This window comes from Mauremys reevesii, linkage group 13 (assembly GCF_016161935.1).
Source record: "Mauremys reevesii isolate NIE-2019 linkage group 13, ASM1616193v1, whole genome shotgun sequence".
NCBI lineage: Eukaryota > Metazoa > Chordata > Testudines > Geoemydidae > Mauremys > Mauremys reevesii.
In genome coordinates this window covers 26,360,986-26,381,638 of record NC_052635.1, presented here as the reverse complement: position 1 = coordinate 26,381,638, position 20,653 = coordinate 26,360,986, and the positions used below count along the sequence as shown (strand labels likewise).

The 20,653-nt window shown below is 45.8% G+C and overlaps 1 protein-coding gene across 5 annotated transcripts in view; it reads left to right on the top strand.

Annotated features, from left to right (window-relative positions):
• Window positions 1-19,530, top strand: part of PTPRT (protein tyrosine phosphatase receptor type T) — a 698,170-nt gene extending 678,640 nt beyond the window's left edge. For all 5 annotated transcript variants that reach the window (XM_039498533.1, XM_039498528.1, XM_039498531.1 and 2 more), the window contains 8 exons: window positions 650-785; window positions 2,431-2,580; window positions 6,078-6,251; window positions 12,652-12,783; window positions 15,471-15,596; window positions 16,972-17,135; window positions 18,172-18,307; window positions 18,726-19,530. In XM_039498533.1, coding sequence (XP_039354467.1) covers window positions 650-785; window positions 2,431-2,580; window positions 6,078-6,251; window positions 12,652-12,783; window positions 15,471-15,596; window positions 16,972-17,135; window positions 18,172-18,307; window positions 18,726-18,779 — 1,072 coding nt within the window. In that variant the 3' untranslated portion in view covers window positions 18,780-19,530. The remainder of the gene's footprint in view (window positions 1-649; window positions 786-2,430; window positions 2,581-6,077; window positions 6,252-12,651; window positions 12,784-15,470; window positions 15,597-16,971; window positions 17,136-18,171; window positions 18,308-18,725) is intronic.
• The last annotated feature ends 1,123 nt before the right edge of the window (window positions 19,531-20,653 follow it).

The following is a 20,653-nucleotide window of genomic DNA, read 5'->3' as shown; positions in this document are numbered from 1 at the left end:
ATTGACAACACCATTCATGTGAGATGTTTCAAGTCTCACAAGCAGTGGGGGTTCTAAATTTAAGCACTTGAGTAGCCCAAAGCTCCCTTCTCTACAGTCTCACAACCCCCACCCCAGACTCTCCCCACCCCAGGCCAGTTCTCCATGTACCGAATGTAACTCCCACCAACTAAAATGGGAGAACGATCTTGCAGGGCCTCCCTTCCAACATGTGCACCTAACTATGGCCGAGCGCTCTTAAAAGTCACATGGGAAAACCTCTTCCAAAATATATTTTCTTAAACTGCCTCTAATTACAAGAGCCTGAGTTTCCTCTCTGTCTCAGTTCACAACAGAGTCTGTAGCTCAGGTGCTTATGGAAGTATTGCTGGACAGGGCTAGAATATCATTTTTCATTGATCTTCCTACTAGTGTCTGAGAAATAGTTTTTCTTCTTACCCCTCTCACTTTTCCCCTCCCAAAGAAAACCACCTAGCCTCACTCTCCTATGTCTCGTGCTGTTTCAGCAACACAGAAGACCAGCCCTTCAGTACAGAGGGGCAGCTAATGAAGGAAGACAACTGTGCCTGCAACACACAGATGTTTTTTCTCCTCTTGACAGCCCTTCCGCTTCATGGTCTATTGATCAGGGCTTCGTTCTTTTTTGCAGCGCTGGTGCTGGAAGGACAGGGTGCTTTATTGCCATTGACATCATGCTTGACATGGCGGAGAATGAAGGTGTCGTAGACATATTTAACTGTGTGCGAGAGCTACGATCCCAGAGGGTCAATTTGGTACAGACAGAGGTAGGTGCCAGCAGCTATTTTCTCTTGTTTTACAGCCCTCCTGTCAGCCTCTGCTCAAGAGGAGCCTATGAGTGAGTTAGGTCAATGCCTGTTTCCACTACCAGCTTGTTATATGGAATTCTTTGTAGCTAACCTTGAATAGGCATGTATTAAATGCTCCCATGTACAGGCACATATTGAGTGTACTCAAGGCTTGAGGATTAATCATGTACCCAGTTACTCATCTGTTGGTGCCGTGTTCAATTTTTGTCTTGCATTGTATCAAACTATCTAATGAGTCCTGGTGTGTACCAGGTTTCTACATATTGCAGCATGCATTGACCCATCAGAATCCCTATGCCTTATGTTCTTCTATTATATTGCACTTATCACTGTAATATCTGAACCCTTACATAATGCTCATTTGATATCAATTAATTACATGTAGCTAAACAAGTATGTGAAATATACCACAAAATACATTTCCCTAATCAATCCAAAGAATGAAAGAGTCTGATTCAGCAAGCTACCTAAGTACATGCACATATTTGAAGCATGTACATGGACCCATTTATTTCAGTAGAACTAGTCACTTGATTGAAGTTGGATATGTACTTAATTACCCTGCTGAATCAGGATAATAGAGCATAAAAAAAAGGAGAATTATAATTCTGCTGGACTCCATTCCCAGGATATGGTCTCTGTAAAGAACATTCTGTTTATCCCGTGGAAAACCATGTATCTTTCAAATTACCAGTAATCAGAAGTCCATTACGGAAGAGAGAGATGGAACAGAGCTGTTCGTGCATCTTGTTGTTTTTACTGCAATAGCACCACCAGAGTATAATTGCTCCTAAACTATTTGTGGGGTACTGATTTTTTTCCCTCCATTATGCCTCTGGGGTCCAGAGGCTTCGCATTTTATGTTTAAATTTGAAAGGGGTTATACAAGCTACATTTTTAATGGTGGGCAAAACAGGTTCACCCACAAAATGCTGTTGTGCTTGCAAAAACCTGTAACTGCACATCTTGTGACACATCTGCAAGCAGAATTTCCTAGTTTAAATCCGCAAACTGCCCATTTACATGCACAAATGTAGAATTTTATGGGCATAATGAGTACACTTGAATTTTGCCCTGCTTGAACATTTGTGCTGATGAGGCACTTTCTGCACAAATCTATGGCACAGGGAGTGGTATACGGATCTCTGTCTTTTGTTGCTCACTGGAAACATTGCTGCAGTAGTGTCATCTATTCCTGTTTCTCAGGTTATTATAACTGAATTAAGGGATCCAGTCACCCATAAGGAGCAGACAACTGGTTCCAACTATAAGATCCAGATTTTCTTTTTATATGGTAAAATTATTTTGTAAAAAGAACAATGCTAACCAGGCCATCTTGGCAGAAGGAGCTCAGGGCCAAGAACAGCCTCTCCTCAGCAGTAGCACTCAGCAACTGGTGTAGGGAGCTCTTCAAGTTGTATCTTCCACAACATGCATCCATGTGCACACACACACACACACTCACATTTAAAAATCTGTAGTGAGTACAATTTAAACAAAATCAGCATTGACAGTTCCATGTATTTAAGTTTACTGTGAAGTTTTGTGATGTTTATTTAGAATGGGGTTAATTTGCAATATCTTGTCCCTGTGCTCTGTGCAGGAGCAGTATGTCTTTGTACATGATGCCATTCTAGAGGCATGTCTCTGTGGCAACACAGCAATTCCGGTTTGTGAGTTCCGATCCATATATTACAACATCAGCAGACTGGATCCACAGACAAATTCCAGCCAGATAAAAGATGAATTTCAGGTAAGAGCATAGGCCCCTTTTCATGTCCGCACCAATAGCAGTTGGCGTTTGGGGTATGTGTTTTATCAATTGTTTTATTTTATTTCATGATTGCCAGTAGCCCAAAGGCGGGTATAATATTCACTGCTAATATTGCACTTTGCTCCATTTGTGACCCAATCCTAATTTCAACAAATATTGTTGTTCTTACTTTCACTACATAGTTTATGTGAAAAAATGTCAGTTTATGGGTCATTTATTAACTGTTCACTTTGACTCTGTGCTGTTCATGAGTGACTGTCCAAGTCACATGGGAGTCTTTCTCCATCCTGATTGGATGACTGAAATTTTGTACAAAGGAGAATCACAAGCCAGGAGTAGTGCACTTTCCAGTGCAGATTTTCAGGTGCAGAATCATTTGTGCTAAAATGGAATAAACTTTGCGGCTGCACAAACATTTTCACAAATACCTGGTGGCTACTCAGCAACAATGAATAATGACCCTACAAATAACGGTGGACTGAACACGCTGCTCTTAGTCCCCGGAATATTTGTCAATCACTTTTTGTGTTTTCAGCAAGCTCTAGTTCATGAGAAAGGCAAGTCTCTGAAAAGCTTTTTTGAAAGAAAAGAGGGAGGGAGGGAGGGACTTTGGCATTCATTAATTCAGAAGTTATCCTGACTAGCCATTAACAGCAAAGTACAGAACTCTCTACCTGCAGCAAATCTCCACTGCAATGTAGTGGCTCGACCAGCATCAACCTACAGTAATAATACTCTGCAGTTTTAAGTGATGGCTACTGTGGTACCAGATTGGAATTACCGGTAGATGGTTTTCTTCCTTCCCAGCTCTCAACCCCCTATACACAAAGTGAGACCATATCCTTTCTATTAATACGTGGCATATATTTACCAAGATTTGGATACAGGGAAACTGTCATTTGAATCCCAATGACTGGCAATGCCATTAATGCATCTGATTTTCACAAGTGGCCTGTGCTTTGTAAAGCATTTCTGGTTCTGGACACCTTACTTGTCAAACGAACCAAAGCCCAGTTTCCTGAAATGTAGTGCTTTTAAACAATGACACCACCGTTTATGCTTATTTTGGCAGGATAGGAGTGAGACAGATTTGTGTCCTGCTCACTTGCTTTACAAGCTGTGGGAGGCTGGCAGCTCCTGTGGGAAGGGACCTCTTTAGTTTGCTTAAGAGCTTCCTTCTCCATCTATTTGTAGAAAGCTGTGTTTACAGGACATCACTTATACACAGCATTCTTCTCAGTCCTAATTGTGTGCACTTAGTGAAGAACAGGGAGGGATGCAAAAAAAAATATAAGTAGCTGCCATCTTTATGAACCAATTGAGGTAGTTATAGATTTTTATTAATAATAATAATAATTTTTTATTTCAATAGCACCCAGAGTTTTCTGGATGGAACCTCACTATCTGAGTACTGTATAAATATATCAAAACATCAGGCCCTGCCTCAAGTAGCTTTAATTGTCTGAATGGGAGTAAGATGCAATGAGGGGATGGGGGAAAGGGCTTGAACACAATGCGGGGGATAGCAGGGGAAGACCATACTAATAACAGGAATACAGGGTTGCAGATATCCTTAGCTGAGTTTACAGTTTGGAGGCTTAAATATATTTATTTGTTTATTGGACAAGTGGAAGAGATACTGATGAATTGCTAACAGGGCTCCTGCCGTGGCATTCATTACTCAGCTTACCAGGGGCATCCCGACAGAGGTGTGTTTTCATAAGGGATTTGAGATTTCACATTGTTCTTTCTGCCACACCGTCTAGAAATGGAAATCCATCGTGGACAGTTGTACAGGCCTGAGTGATCTTTTGAATTTAGGACAAACAGTAACATTTCATGTAAGTTACTGATGGGATCACAGATTCAGACATCCCTGCATTTTCAGATGATTTGAAGTTTATGGTCCAGATCCTAAGTTTGCTGCGGTAATGTCCCACTGTGGCATTCGTGCAACTCCTCTGCAATAATTCATCAATACTATGTCTTCTGGGAGTTTGTTTGATAGTCATAAGGGGGGTTAACTGGGTGAATATATCAGGCTGATTCAAGAAAAGGTTGTCTGCATGCAAGCAGGAAAAAGAACTATAGCTTCAGATAGCCATCCACCTACCAACACTTAAGAAAATAGTGCAAAAGGCATCCACTTTGATGTTCTACCTTCAACCCCCTACTGAGCTCATGGGACTAGTTTGTCAGCAGAGGGGAAGGTTGTGAATACAGGCGAATAAAGACACTGTCTAGGTTTCAAAGGACATACTCCCTCCAGCAGGGTGAGAGACAGCTAAGAGGAAAAGACTGACCCCCAGACCCAGACATTAGGGGTGCCTGTGAACGAGAGACCTGCTTAGGGTCTCTACCAGAGGATGGCAAGATCCTAGCTAATATCAACATGCATGTAGGCCCTTTGTTGCTTCAAAATCCTTGTTCGCTCATGTTACGCTTTATTCCTACTATTAAGATAAAACAATATTTTGATTTAAGAAGCTGTCTGCTCACTATATTCACCACTGGTCACTGACTGCCAAGGCAAAGAACCACAGGTTCCAAACCCATTTGGACCTGCAGGGAAGACGTGCAGGTTCTGAGCCTAGCTGGACCTGTTGGGTAAGCACCAACAAGATACCATAGCCCAGGATGACAGATACGTGTGAGAATCATGATTCCAGCCCCAGGGAAGGCAAAGGCACAAGGCCTGACACCAGTGGGGTACACTCAGGCAGTGGGTCAGAAGTACATCCAGCCCTGTAACCGTGACAGCACCTGTAATCTAAATGAGAGAACAGAAAAGTTTCATTAAACCTGGTCTGGTGTCTTAGAATTGGATAGTTAATTGTGAAGATGAACATCAGAAGGAGGAAGCTTGCCAAACACGCACTGGAGCCACTAGATGACAAAGGCATTAAAAGGACACTCAAGGAAGACAAAGCCATTGCAGAGAATTCTTTGCATCAGTCTTCACTGCAGGGGATGTTGGGGAGATACCCATGTCAGAACTAGTCTTTTTTGGGGGGAGGGGCAAATCTGAAGTACTGCCCCAAATTGATGTGTCAGTGGAAGAGGTTTTAGAACAAATTGATCAGTTAAAAAGTAGTAGGTCACCAGGACCAGATGGTATTCACCCAAGGGTTCTGAAGGAACTCAAATGTGAAATTGCAAAGTCAAAGTCTGAGGTGGATCCAAGCTAAAATCCTGGTTTCCGACACCTCCGAACTTTGGGGAAGTTTGGCTATAGATCCAAGCTTAAATAGGTGATCCCAACCTAGCTCTGTAATGGGCCATTCTAAAGTCCTGCATCCAAACAGCTCCATACTTGGGGAAGCTTCACATCTGGATCTCAGCTTTTTGGGTCTTTTTAGAATTGAAAGTAAAGGCTACAGAGCATGTTGAGTATCTGTATTTGATGTTTAAGGGCCTCCCTTTTGGAAATAAACTCTAAGAGGCTTTGCCTGTACCTCTCTCTCCTCCAATTACAGACCCTCAACATTGTGACGCCGCGTGTTCGGCCAGAAGACTGCAGCATTGGCCTCTTACCCAGAAACCATGACAAAAATCGCTGCATGGATGTGCTGCCCTTGGACCGGTGCCTCCCTTTCCTTATCTCTGTGGATGGCGAATCGAGCAACTACATCAACGCTGCACTCATGGATGTAAGCACAACCTACAGGCACTGTTAGCAATGGCACCAGTCTCAATTTGTGTCAGGTTTGTTAGGCCTCAGTTTGTTTCCATGTTTGTGAGAAATCAGTCAAACACAAGACATGCTTGTTTTTCAGGGCTCCAATATCTTGCAACTAGAGCAGCGCCAGGCTGATTGCCTCATGTTCACATAGGCGCCGACTCCATGGGAGCTCCAAGGCTGGGTGCTGAGCACCAACCAGCAGCCAGTTCCTCTCCTCCGCACCAGTGATGGCCTCACCAATCAACTCCTCCCTCCCAGTACCTCCCACGCTTTGCAATCAGCTGTTCCGCGGCGTACAGGAGGTTCTGGCAGGGCGGGGGAGGAGTGGATATGGGATGCACTTGGGGGAGGGGGTGGAACTGGGTGGGAAGAGATTGGGCAGTAAGAGGCAGGGCAGGGGTGGGGGCTTGGGAGAAGGAGTGGGGTGGGGAAGGACGAGGCAGGAAGGGGGTGGAGGCTTGAGGGAAAGCATGGGGTGGGGACGGGGCCTGGGGCGGAGCAGGGGGTTGAGCACTCCCCGGGCCCGGAGGAAGCCAGTGCCTGTGTATGTTCATACACATGCAGGAATGCATCAGTGGCATTCCGAGGATATTTTTGATGTCTTAATGTTTCCTTTATTGGCAGAGATCTTTATTGACCAATAGGCCCATGGAAGAAAAGCCTGGGGTGCTATCATGAAGGGGCAGGCAGTCAGGTGGAGAATCTTCATAGGAAACAGTATAAAAAAAAGTTACAGTGTGCCAGGAGTCCAACAACCCTTTGATCTGAGCGTATAGAGTTAAGAGTATTGGCAGAGGAATCAGATGTGTGCAACATTTCAGAGCCTAAGGGCCTGTGTTAGGTTGTAGTGAACTGGTGTCGGGGCTGTTTTCCCTCTTCCCCTCACTTTGTTTGCACAGTAGAATCTAGTTGGGCAGGTCACTTCTTTATTGTAAATAATAGTGATGGTTTCCATTTGCTAAGTTACCCCGAAAGGAAAGGACATTGCTATCGGACTATTTGTAAATCTGACACAAGGTGAAGAGTTACCAGTTCTTCCAACCAATATAGGGGGTTTGTTTTTGTTTTGGATAGTGATGTTCCTGTCTTTTAAGGGATTCAGTTGAGAATTTGGCAAATCTGCAGAACCACAATGGATTTTTCTCTGGTTTTGGAGTTGTCTGATGTCAAGGGCCCTCCATGCCAGCACCTAAAACATAACAACATCTTGCATTTCTGTGGCACCTTTTGTGCCAATGCACTGTTTCATCTGCCACTGAAATCAATCCATTCAGCTGATGTTTTTTCCCTTTCTTTATTTACCACTTTACAGAGAGAGCAAGTCAGTGCTCTTAGGATAAACAGCCCGAAACAACCAGAATCCCATATCACTAATGGGGGAGATGGACCCTTGGGTGGAATTCCTTCCTTTCTCCACTAGCCTATTGTTTCCAGTCTTGAACACATCATGGATCCTAGTGTCACTGTCTAGAGTGGTTCTGTCAGAATCCAAACAGCAAAAAAGAAATGAAAAATCTTCTTGTTCACCAGTCTTTATTTCCTTCTTCCAGAATTCAAGCTGATGAGAGGAGACTTTTTTGCATGTAGCCTCTTCAATTAACAGTCTTTGTATTGTGATATCTCACAATGGCCCATTTAGTTGATAGCCTTCTTAATGAGCAGGAGATAATCCCTTCTGACAGTTGACAGCTTCAGGGCAAACTTTTTTTTTTTATAGTTGTAAGGCAAAAAACTTAAATATTACCTTATAGCATGTGATAAAGATATTATAGGTGAGATTAACATATGCAGCAATTTACAAACATTTCATAAAGTCTAAACACATGATTATAAATCCAATCCCCATCTTAACTGTACCAACACACAGGTGAAACAGACTGGTTTCCAGCAATGAATTTGTCAGTGCTCAGCTGAGGCCTAAAGCCTAGGCAAAAGCTGGCACCTGGTTTGCCAGTGTTGCACCTAGAATAGCCAATCCATCCCATCTTCCCTTTATATGAGTCACTAGTTCTTTCCATGTGTTGTGAAGCCTGGCAGACTGCCTGCCTTGCGCTAAGGGGGGGGTCACATGATCTCAATGATGCTCATTTTTACTTCTCCCATCAGTCATTATTTTTTTATTTATTATTATTTTTCCTCTCATCTGAGTTTCAGCATGCTCTGTGTATTATCACAAGGTCGCAGCAACTTTCCTCCAACTGGAGGGGGAAAAAAATCCAATTGTTGGGGTAATGTTGAATGTTTATCTTGGTAGAAGGGGTGATGTTCTCCTTGGAATGGGTGGCTGACTGAGTTCTGGAGGCACAAACCTCCAACTTCTTTGACAATAAGGATCTATCAGACCTGTCACTGTGTTAGAGAATGGACCCAAATCTGGTCTAGTACAGACGCAAGGGACCATGCCCAAGTCTCAAACTCAGACCTTTGAGAAGCTGTCACAGTCTTGTGGTTCAGGCAGAGGACTTGGAATCAATAGACCTTCGTCCTCCTCCCTGCTCTGCCCCAGGCTTCCTGAATAACTGCTTAATGTCTCTGTGCTTCGGCTTCCTCAACTGTGAAATGGAGCTAACAACAATGACTCCCCATCTCTACCCAGGATCGGGAGGGGGCTGCAATTTATTAAATTGCCCTCCCAGCACCACAATTTCCCACCTTTAAGCCTCCATCAAATGGATCTGTCTTATAACAACTGTTAAGTTGAATGGATTGTACAACTGGTGCTACAATCTATGGACTTGCTCTGGCACAAAATAAGCCTAGAAATGGGATCAGATACAATATCCTGGTTTGTCCAAGTGAATTGGAGACACTGTCATCGAAGGCACATTATCGAATAGCAGAGAGCGAGAGAACGCGGGGCTTGCTTCTTCACTCACCAGAAGCTGTTTTGTGTCTAACATGCAGTTCAAGCAGCAGCCTCCACAAAAGAGAGAATGGAAGGGATCTGTGCTATTTAGGATAGCAGAATGTGAAACTGTTGCATCATTTTAGACTTAGTTAGAATACAAATAAATTCCTGCCCTCTACCCTCTGCTTTTTGAATGCTCTTGCCTCTGCTGGTCTGGTCTCTCCAACAGGGTCGGTGCAACCACTAGGCGAACTAGGTAGTCACCTAGGGCGCCAAGTGGTTGGGGGCGCGAAAAAGCGGTGCCCTGCCTCGGCAGGGAGGAGCCACCTTCCGGAGGACCGGAGAGCCAGACCATCAGCTTGCGGGGGCAGCAAGCCCCAGCCATGGAGGAGCCGGTGTGGCGCAGGGGGGGCAGCAGCCCTGCAAAGGCGGTGGCGCTGCTAGTGAGGAGTAGCCGCGCCCCCCCGCCCCTCCTGCCCAGTCTGCAGCCTGGCACCCCCCATAGGGGCTCCTGCAGGCTGCAGCAGATGCATGCAGGCAGCGGTCCCCATGTGCCCCCCGCTCCTCCATTGCAGCGCTAGGGCTTTGTGGCTCCGGGCATGTGAGGAGGGAGCCGGGGGGTGCACGGGGGCCACCGCCTGCATGCATCTGCTGCAGGAGCTCCCGGGGGGGGGGGGTGTCGGGCCGCAGACTGGACAGGCATGCCCCCCAGCTCCCCACTCACCACCTTGGGGTCTGTGGCTCCAGGGTGTAGGAGAAGGACGGCTGTAGACGGGAAACAGCAGCAGCAGCACGGCCTCTCCTGCCCCATGGCGGGCTACGCTCCCCGCCTGTCCCTACTGTTGCGGAAGCTGCCACCACCCTGGGCTCAGGCCGCCCGGCTCCCCCAAGTGGTGCCCAGTTTCTGCTGCTCTCAGCCAGCAGGTGCGGGGCCCCAGCTGAGCCTGGCCCCTTGTGTCTGCTCCGCGGCGGTGCCTCCTGCCCGCTTCCTCCTGGGCGGCGGCAGTGGCAGCGGCCAGGGAGCTTGAGGGGAGGAATGGGCCCCAGGCCAGCAGAGGGAGACTCTGAGGTGAAGAGGCTGTTGGCGCAGCCTGAGCGCTGGAGACTGACAGGTACCTGCCCCCACCCCATCCCGGCACCACCTGCCCCACTAGCCTCAGTGCCCTGCCCCATACTGTCAGCCACCTCAAGCTCACGGTGACACCAGCACCCCTTGGCAAAGGGCCCCCTGATCTTCACAAAGAGCTGTCACCGCAGGCCTGACAAACTCACTGCAGCCCACACGTGTCTTACGGGGCACTTACCCACAGAGAGGGCCGCCCAGAGGGGGGGGCAAAGGGGGCAATTTGCCCCGGGCCCCGGGTTCCGCAGGGGCCCCCAAGAGAAGAGCGGAGGCTCCCGCCTCCGCCCCTCTCCTGGAGCCTCAGCGCATCAAGCGCCGAGTCTCCGGCCAAGCCACTGAGGCCTGCCCCGCTCAGAGCCGCGTGGGGAGGGGGCGGGGCTGGGAGCTCCAGCGGGGCCTGAGCCCCGCCCCGCTCAGAGTCGCGTGGGGAGGGGGCGGGGCAGCTGCCTCCGCTCGGCGTGGAGCTCCCAGCCCCGCCCCCTCCCCACGTGGCTCTGAGCGGGACGGAGCTCAGGCCCCGCCGGAGACGCGCTCGGGTAAGAGGCAGAGGCTGGGGCTGGGGCTGGGGCCGGGGCCGGGGACCTGCCGCCGCCGCGAGCGCAGCCGGTCTTGGCGGCGGGGCCTTCTGTTCGGGACCCGCCGCCGAAGTGCCCGAAGGCCCGCGGCGGGACCCCCACCACCGAATTACCACCGAAGACCAGGCTGCACCGGGCGGCGGGTCCCGCTTCGGCGGTAATTCGGCGGCGGGGGGCTCCCGCCGCGGGTCTTCGGGGCACTTCGGTGGCGGGTCCCGGAACAGAAGGCCCCCCCGCCGCCGAAGACCCCGGGCCCCCGGAATCCTCTGGGCGGCCCTGCCCACAGAGAGCAACATGGAAGGGATCTACACAGGGCTGGTAACTTGTCAAGAGTGAGAATCTTTGGGAGATGTGTGCATGGGTAATATTGAAGGAATAATGTATTTACCTTAAAAGTCTGCTTTATAGACTTGGAGTAGAAATGAGTCACCAGGGAATAATGGCCCTTTGGGGCAAGGGGGATTTGTCACCCTGCCTAACCTGGCTGGTGATGCAATGCAAGGCTCAATTGTTTAGCTTTGCACAACAGTAAGACTTTGAATGGGACGCCATCAGAGGGAATGGCAAACAAATGAAACACCTTAAAGGTAAAAAAGAAACATTACAAAGCCCTTACCCATTCTGACAGGCTGTTTATAATGCTAAGTTCACTAGTTTTCAGAGGTTGGGGGGAAGAAGGAGGAGGGAGGGTGCACGCAAGGTGGAAGTTTCACCTAGGGCACAAAATATCCTTGCACCAGCCCTGCTCTCCAATACCATAAGCTGCAAACTGGCTTTACAACCCCTACCCAAATCAGCAAGGCATAGGCTTGCCTGTGCCCATGTTCCCGGATCATGAAATGCAGACCCTGAGAAAGAAGAGGATCCATTTCATATCTGTAACTTCAGGAAATCTCTCTTCTTTTACTCTTCTCTCTGCCTCCTCCCCACCCTCCCCCGCACACACTTGGTGGAACTGTGGCTCATCCAGCCCCCAAGAGAGTTAGCCAGGAGACTGAGGGATTGTCTACACTTACACAGCAGCTGCGCCACTGTAGCGCTTAGTGAAGACGCTGCCTATGCTGAGGGGAGACCTCCCTTTGACGTATGTACTCCATCTCCCTGAGAGGTGGTAGGCAAAATCCTATAGTTTATGGGTTCACCTAAGCACTGTCTGCTGCCTCCAAAGAGGAATAGTAGTTTGCATTTGTAATCTCCTTTCATTCTGTGATCTCAAAGTACTTAATGAACATCCATTAAGCCTCTCAACACTCTTCAGAGGGAGGGAAGTATCATTCTAACCATTTTACAGATGCTGAGGTCAAGTGACTTATACAAAAGTCACAGAACAGCATCAGGAAGAGCGCTCCAGAGCCCAGTGCTTGGACCACTTCCCCACGTTCGTCCCTGAGAGGATGCTCTCAAATCTGAATGTGCCAACTCTTTAGTTTTCTGCTCCCAGGAAACAAAATCAGAGTGAGGGAGAGTGCCCTGACTGGTCTCTAGCATGTACTGCCATGAAAAGAAGCAACATTCTGCTTCCAGCAGTTATCTTTCTTCATTTTAATTAATATTATTGTTATTTGCTAACCCCCAAAACATAAATAATTGATTTGCATAATTCCTGTTATTGTGCCACTTCTCTAATGAAATGTGTTTGTTGGGAGCAGAAGGATCCCATTATGAGGGCTTCATTCATTGCACTGTGATAACAAGGAAGAGGGGGTGTGATCTGGCTAATCTGGTTAAATGGCTCAGATTGCATAGCCTTAGCCTCCCAGGTTTAATAATCATCTGAATAAAAGTGGATTGATTTTTGTAACTAATCTTATTCTTTTGTTAGAGCCACAAGCAACCCGCTGCCTTTATTGTTACCCAGCACCCTTTGCCCAACACCGTACCAGATTTCTGGAGGCTGGTGTTTGATTACAACTGCTCCTCCATAGTGATGCTGAACGAGATGGATGCTGCACAGGTAGGTGGATTTCTAATAGCTCTGTCAAGCAGCCTTATTCACAGATCAAAGCAGCTTCAGATGTCCCCAGTTACTATTCAAGACAGGCAGAAAAGTTGTGAGGCAAAAGGGAAAGTGTATAGGAATGGAGAAACAACTGTAAGTACAATCTAGAGTGAATCTTCACCCAAAACCAGGAGTGCCAGAATGGGGGAGGGGAAGGAGAGGGGGCAGGAGGCCACGCCCCCCCCCTTTTAAAGTGAGAGGGCACTTTTTATGGGCCATTAGGATGAGCAATGGGTGGGTGGAGAGGAGCAAACGAGGGCAGGGTCTTTGGGGGAAGAGGCGACATGGGAGCAAGGCCTCCGGGGCAGTGGGGAGGGGGCCTCAGGGGCAGCATGGCACTGGGGGGCAGGGCCATGGTTCAGACGCCTGTGGGCCCCCCCCACACACACTTTTAGGGTGCTTCCGCCACTCCTGCCAAAACTCAAGCTAAACTTTGTGGTTCAGAAGAGCCTAGTTCAGTACTTTTACACATTGTTCTTCATCTTCGCCCATTGCTTTCCACCTGCAACCAGACCTGTAAATGCTAAAACACTCTCAACAAGCCTGATCTTGTGGTATTGCTGGGTGACTGGAAGTAGGACATATGTGAAATTGTATGATGGGTCTTTTTTTCTTGAGATCCCCAGTCCAGTTTTGCAGAGTTGGGAAGTTTGGATAATTTGCATGAGATTGTGGAAAAGCACCTGATGTTTTGGGTGCTTTAATCAAAGTGAAACACCAAAGCTTTTGAACGATCACCCATTATGAGAAACTATTTACAGTCAGCAGAAAGGGAGGAGGGAAGTGGATACTTACTGCACAATTTATTTTTTCTCCTTTTTATATAAATTGTTTAGTTGGTTGGCAGACCTAAAATAATTTTCAGTACTAGAGCTTGCAAGGTGAAGAGTGGTTACTCTTGCTAGTGCATTGGCATTTGCAGTCAGTCTCATGATGGGTAGCATCAGAAAGGGATGGGTGATCACACATTGTGCAGGAAATTTGCGCTATGACATTGCTACTTCACCCATTGTAGTTCTTGCTAAACAGCAGAAGTGGCCTCGGGCACTTTGCACTTTATAACTTAATTTTTCATCAGCTCCTCACTCTTTTCAAAATATTTCCCCCTGAAGGCAGCAGTTATGATGCTGCCTTTATTAGTGCTAATGGAAAAACTGATCACATTCTCATCAGGGGGATTCTCCAAGCAGAATGAATGATGTGGGAGCTGGTTCACTTCTGCTCCTCTCTGCATTAAGGTACCTCCAGTTCGGCCTTTCTAAAGACCAAGCTGTTGGTGTGACCAGTTTTTCTGAGTCCTAAGTGTCTGAAATCTCAAATACGATTTATCTAGGATCCCTGGTCCTTCAGGACTCGTTATGTTCCATCTGATTCCTCAAACCTGATTTTATGTCCTGGGAATGAATCCAAAGTAGTTTTTAATCTTGTTGGTTGCCCAACAAACTGGAAAGAAACAGTCCTGCACATTCTCTGGAAATACAAAACCTCTTTTCATGGTTATTTTACATTTAGAGTCTGGGAAAATGAAATCCTCCAGCATTAGCACTCCAGTATTGTTGCTGGCCACCTTTCATCAGCAATGCCATATCATGCTTTGCTTTTCCTTGTTGCACTTTAAGGGGAAGGAGAGGAGATTTGGTGATTAATTATGAACTGAAAATTACACTGTCCTGAGATCTGGTGTCTGCCAAACACTAAGTCCTGGACCAGTGCCAAAAAACACTGCTAGATCAAGGGACAAATGACAGTTTTAAAGTTACACATCTTGTAAGCCATCAGCACAAGGAATTAGTTTTATATTACTTAAGAGAGTGAGATTTCTGCAAGGAAAAATCAATTGTATCAGGCTGTTGCACTCACCACACTAGCTATGGACAGATAGAGACGTACAACGTACAAAGTTATCTAATCTAAGCATTTATGCTACAATCGTCACCATATTATCAGAGAGACTAACCGTTTTAAAATGTAATTATGAAGACCAGCATGTGGTGTGATGATGACCTTACAACATCCCAGAACCATTCTGCAGAAGCTTCAACAATTCTACGGCCATCCTGGCAAGACAGAAACGCCCTGCGCTGGTTGGGTTGATAATGCAGGATCCCAGATGGGTGGCAACTTTCATAGCTCCTATATTCCTATATTGAAATGAGGACATCCAACAGTCAATCATTATATATTAATAAAAACAAAACACATAAAAGGTTCAGTTGTCATTTAATTTGAGGTGTGAGATGTGTGAGTTTTTAAACCAATCTGGCTTGTCCCCTTCCTAGATGCTAGTAAACTGAGAATATAAAAAAGTTGGCTGCACAGAGAAATAAAAGTTCCACTTGGGTTGAACAAAGATTAATCTTCTTGGTATTGAGTGTTTCCTCATTAACTCACAACACAAAACCTCTGTGCTTCATATTAAATTCACTAACAGACACTAATCTATTAACACTCCTTTTAAATCTATACTCCTGCAGAAACTTTGACTGCCAGCCACTTTAAAGGCCAGGGCTTCCATATCCTCTGTAATGCTGGCTTTAGATTACAGTTCCTGAACTGGGTGTAAGGTTAGAAGAAGAAAAGAGGATTGATAGTTTCCTAGCCTGTACATGATCTGCTTTCTATTTGTCTTGCACCTTGACTAGCTCTGCATGCAGTACTGGCCAGAGAAAACGTCCTGTTGTTATGGTCCAATCCAGGTGGAGTTTGTTTCAGCAGACATTGATGAGGATATCATCAATAGGATATTCCGGATCTGCAACATGGCCAGGGTAAGATCGGTGACATCCCAGATGATCCATTTATTCATTCATCGGTCCTGTTCTGTCAAATACTTGCTCAAACAGACAAGGGGCAGGGGTGCCACCAAATCCCAAGGCCGGGTAAAAAATTCCATTGCAGGATTTCCATTGCAGGATTTACAGGTGGAATCTTGTAGCTGCACCCCTCTCCAGGAGGTAGAAGACTTCTCAGTAAAATCACAAGGTGAATAATGTGAACTGGATTTCTGTCCTTAACTGGAAAGCGTTTTCTGTATGTCCTGGAGGGCACGTTACCTTAATCAACTAGCAGTCAATGTAAAATCATCATTAATTCTATTAGCTAAACTAGGATATTGTTATCCCCACTCCATCTCTGCCAACCATTTGTGCTGAAGGGTATAGGAGCTCCTATTTCTGAAGTTCGGTGCAGTGCTGCTTGGCTAAACTGTTGAGGTTCCCAGTTGCCACTGTGCCCCTATTAATAAGGAGCTGTCATCTTTGTAAAATCTTTTCACTCGGCATCCATTAGCCCCAACCCTACAGATGGGAGGAAACAGCCCCAACCGTGCTCACAAACCAGGTTTATTTGTATAATGGACCCAAGCACGGTTATTGCACTGCTGCAGTGGATAACCTTGATATTTACTGTGTTGTTTCAGTACAGATTTCCCACTCAGTTAGGTACTATCCCCATATTTCCTGTTCCTCTCACTGTTAGAAATGGAGATGCCAACTGGCCTTTGAAAATAATCCCAGTGCCCCATGTATCTGCCTCTGAGTTTGATCTTACGCAACAGCTTGGTTATGCCGTTAAAGAGGCAATTGTGGGCTGGTCTGTGCTACGGGTAAAATCACCATGAGGATCGTATACCTGCTCTTTTCCCCCATTGGTTTTTTTGAATGACTGCTTTGTCTCCTCTCCATATGGTATCACCAACCTCCAAAACAGGCAAGAGGGGAAGAGAAGAAATATTGTATTCATTCTTCCACCATGAGATGACTTTATTCCCGAATAAAAACAGTTATTTTCAGAGCCCCATTTCCTTCCAGGCCTTTTAACAGTCTCAACTAAAGCCTTTCCACAAAAAAACTTCCTTTTCCTCAAAACCTGAAACCACCCCAATTCTCTGGATTTTTTTTTTTTTTTTTTTGGAAAGAGATGAAGGCCTTGCACCCAGCTATAGTGTGCTTCCTTCTAGCCTGTAGCCTAGTTGTACTCATATTGTTGTTATTAAGTTATACACTGATTAGTAGGAATAATTACATATTTTGGTGATGTTAAACAATGCATATGTAACCTGTGACTACTACTCCCTCGCATACCCCTGCTCTTCCTCACCACCTTTCTGATGGTATAATGGAAGTGGATAACAATTTGTTTTAGCCCCAGGATGGATATCGTATAGTACAGCATTTGCAGTACATTGGCTGGCCAGCATACCGGGACACACCTCCATCCAAACGCTCCCTCCTGAAGGTGGTCAGACGGCTAGAGAAATGGCAGGAGCAGTACGATGGGAGAGATGGACGCACTGTTGTCCACTGCCTGTAAGTATGGCTGGGGATACTTCCTAACCTATGGTGCAGGGCAAAAAGAATTGATTACAGATGTGGAAATCCAGCCCATACTTGAGCTGGGAAAATTAGGTTAAATTGCAATCAAGACACTGTGATAAATTGTGGTACCATGAGCCACTATTTCCACCGTAAATAGGGAGTGGTCACAAAAACACTGCTGCTTATAGCATTGGGAGCTCCACTTGAAGCCCTCTATTGACCCTTTGAACGGAGACTGTCTACTTCTGTCTGTTCAGAGGCCCCAATCCTGATTGGGGTCTCAATGCACTATTGTAATACAAATAATGATTGGTTACAATTAATTGATTAGATACTGAATAGTTTTGAGCATACATCATAAAGGTGGCAAGACATTTCCATGATGGTCAGTGCAACGTTTATTAGTTAATTCTTAATTCTTGTAAAAGCAACAAAGAATCCTGTGGCACCTTATAGACTAACAGACGTTCTGCAGCATGAGCTTTCGTGGGTGAATACCCACTTCTTCAGATGCAAGTCTTGCATCTGAAGAAGTGGGTATTCACCCACGAAAGCTCATGCTGCAGAACGTCTGTTAGTCTATAAGGTGCCACAGGATTCTTTGTTGCTTTTACAGATCCAGACTAACACGGCTACCCCTCTGATACTTAATTCTTGTATAACACTTTCCATGTGACTATCTAAAAAAAGCCCTGTGCAGACTTCAATGAATGATTTCAAGTGACTTCTGTATTATTCCTGTTTCATAGATGAGAAAACTGAGGCACGGGGCGGTGAAGTGACTTGCCCAAGGTCACTAAGTTTGACAGTGTCTTTCAAGTCACATTCCTATATTCTAATCTCTAGACCGTTGTCTTGCTCATCTTCAAACCCTCTGAAGCTTCCTGCCTGCACGGGGCCTGCGCGTGGTACCTCCAGTGATGCATGCTTTTGAATTTGGGAAAGCACTGCCCTTTGCAGGGTGCTTGCCTCCATGCACCAGTCCCCTGCATCCCTTTATAAATGACCTCTTTTCTTCCATGCCTAGGAATGGTGGTGGACGCAGTGGCACCTTCTGTGCCATCTGCAGCGTGTGTGAAATGATTCAGCAGCAAAATATCATTGACGTGTTCCACATAGTGAAGACGTTACGGAATAACAAATCCAATATGGTGGAGTCACTGGTGAGTGTCCCTCCCTTACACACCTCCATAGGGTGCAGTGAGTAAAGAACGAGTTTAAAAAAAAAGTGCTTCAGAGTACTGCTCAATATGAATTAAATTAGATCAGTCAATTAGAGTGAATGATTTCCCTCAGGTGTGTGTGAGAGTTGCAGTAAGGACATGCATGAAATGATGAATATTCAGTATTGTGACTGTATGGGTGTGTCTTTTTCTTCCAGTGTCTTGGTACCCTTTTTGTGCTCTGCCAGTGCCAGAGAAGTGCAATTGGGTCTACAAGTTATTAAATGTTTAACTCTTGGAGCCCGATCGTGCCAAGTGGAGTGGAAATGGGAATGAAGGGTTCTCGGCACCTTGCAGAATCAGGCTGTTAAGAACTCACTGCTACCATTTTACCACTGGCTTTTTCTTTCTCTTTCAGGAACAATATAAATTTGTATACGAGGTTGCACTGGAATATTTGAGTTCATTTTAGCCTAGCAGAGACGGGGGCCTATTGGATTCTAGACCCCCAAGTCTGAAGAACACTTTTTTCCCCGCACTAAAGGGCAGTAATGGGTGTGGGGAGAGCCAGGCTCTCCACACTGAAGCAAGGGTCAGAGTGTACTGACCTCAATGCCATTGGGAGGACGAGGTGATCCCTGTGTTTGCTGCTGCCTGCTTTCTATTGGAGCATCTACTGCTTCTTCCTAGCGTACAAATTGGCTAAACAGGAGACCGGCTGGAAGACTCTGCTTTCTAATTCCCTCCAACCTCTTCTCTACCACTTTGGATGTGTATTTTTGCTCTCCTTGATACAAAGGGAAAAAAATACTGGAATATTCTGTCTTTTAAACAGCTCCTTTTTCTGTTCTCAAATCCCACCCTTTAATTTTTGAATGTCATGCATCAGCCATTTGGAAAAATGAGAGAACCACAGGGATCATGTGAGACTTTTGGTTACAATTAATCCACCTGACCTATTTTTTTCAAGTGAAAATGCCATCAACGAGAAGTTGAAATTCTCTTCCCCTTTCCTGTTCTCCCTAGACATAAGACTAGGTGGTGGTATTGGAAAGCTGTTCATGGATTCGCTGCACCAACACTACACAAGCTTTTCCTTCCAGATCCTGCTTGACTTCCAAGACTGTGCATGAACTGGTTACATCTCTCTGATTCATGTTAGTGTCCCGGCTGGTGAAGCAAATAATAAAAAAATGGCTTTCACAGCCATTTGAGCAAACAAACCCTCCATCAAACCAATTGTGTTTGGTTTGTAAATTTGGTAATTTTTTACCACATTTTTCAAGCATTTGCTGGGGTGCAGTGTCTCTTTAAAAAGAAGAGTATAAAGTAGATACCTGTTGATGATGATATACTATAGATCATTATTATTTATATCACTGTAGCACTTAGGAGACCTAGTCATGGACCAGGATCCCATTGTGCCAGGTACAGACACAGAATAGAAAGATAATCCCTTCCTCTGAGTTTACAGTCGAGAATCATGGCTACGAGCTCTCTCCCAGCGCTGGCGCTTTAACTACACTTAGCACTTCAAAGCGCTGCCGCGGCAGCGCTTTGAAGTGCAAGTGTAGCCATAGCCTAAGTGTATGTCTCCAATGCAGAGTTAATCTGGATTTTTACCTGAGTTTTAGCCCAACCCCTCTCCCCACCATCCACACAGGAAAACCTCAGACCTGATTATGGAAAGGCTTTGACTGTGGATTAGAATGCAGGGTCCTCTTTAACTCTGTCCAGAACCTGATCATTTTGCAGTGAGGATGCAGGCTAAATCACTCCAATGCCCTGCCCACAATTCCTCCCTAAGGACAGAAAATCTTCTGCAATTGACTGGGAAAGAATCTTAGAGCACCTCAGAACAAATAACATGGGATATGCCTCCAGGCACACACGGGTGAGTGCAGAAACAGTGAAGACACACTAGCACGGCTAGGTCTTTGTAGTGGGGATGCTCGCAACTGGGTGTGCAGATCCAGGTGCTGATCACCTGGGTTAACTGTGCATTGTAGACATAGCAACCATATGATTTTAATTTGGGGATTGACTAAGCTTTCTGTGCTGTCTGTTCCCAAGCTGTTGTACAATCAGACCTAATTGTGTGATTATCCAGCTCTCCAGGCCATGAGATTTCTAAATGGTAACCCATTCAGGCTGTAAGAAAGGTTATGCACATTAAACACAAAACTAGTTTGGTATTTGCTGGTTTTGTGAGAAGGTAAGAAAAATGTTTCAGCAGCACAGGAAACTTTACATCAAAAGCAAAAAGGTATTTGCTTTGCTCTGCAAAAATTTCCGCATTAAAATTTCCATTAATTCTTTGAAACAAGCCCTGGATATGTGTTGCCC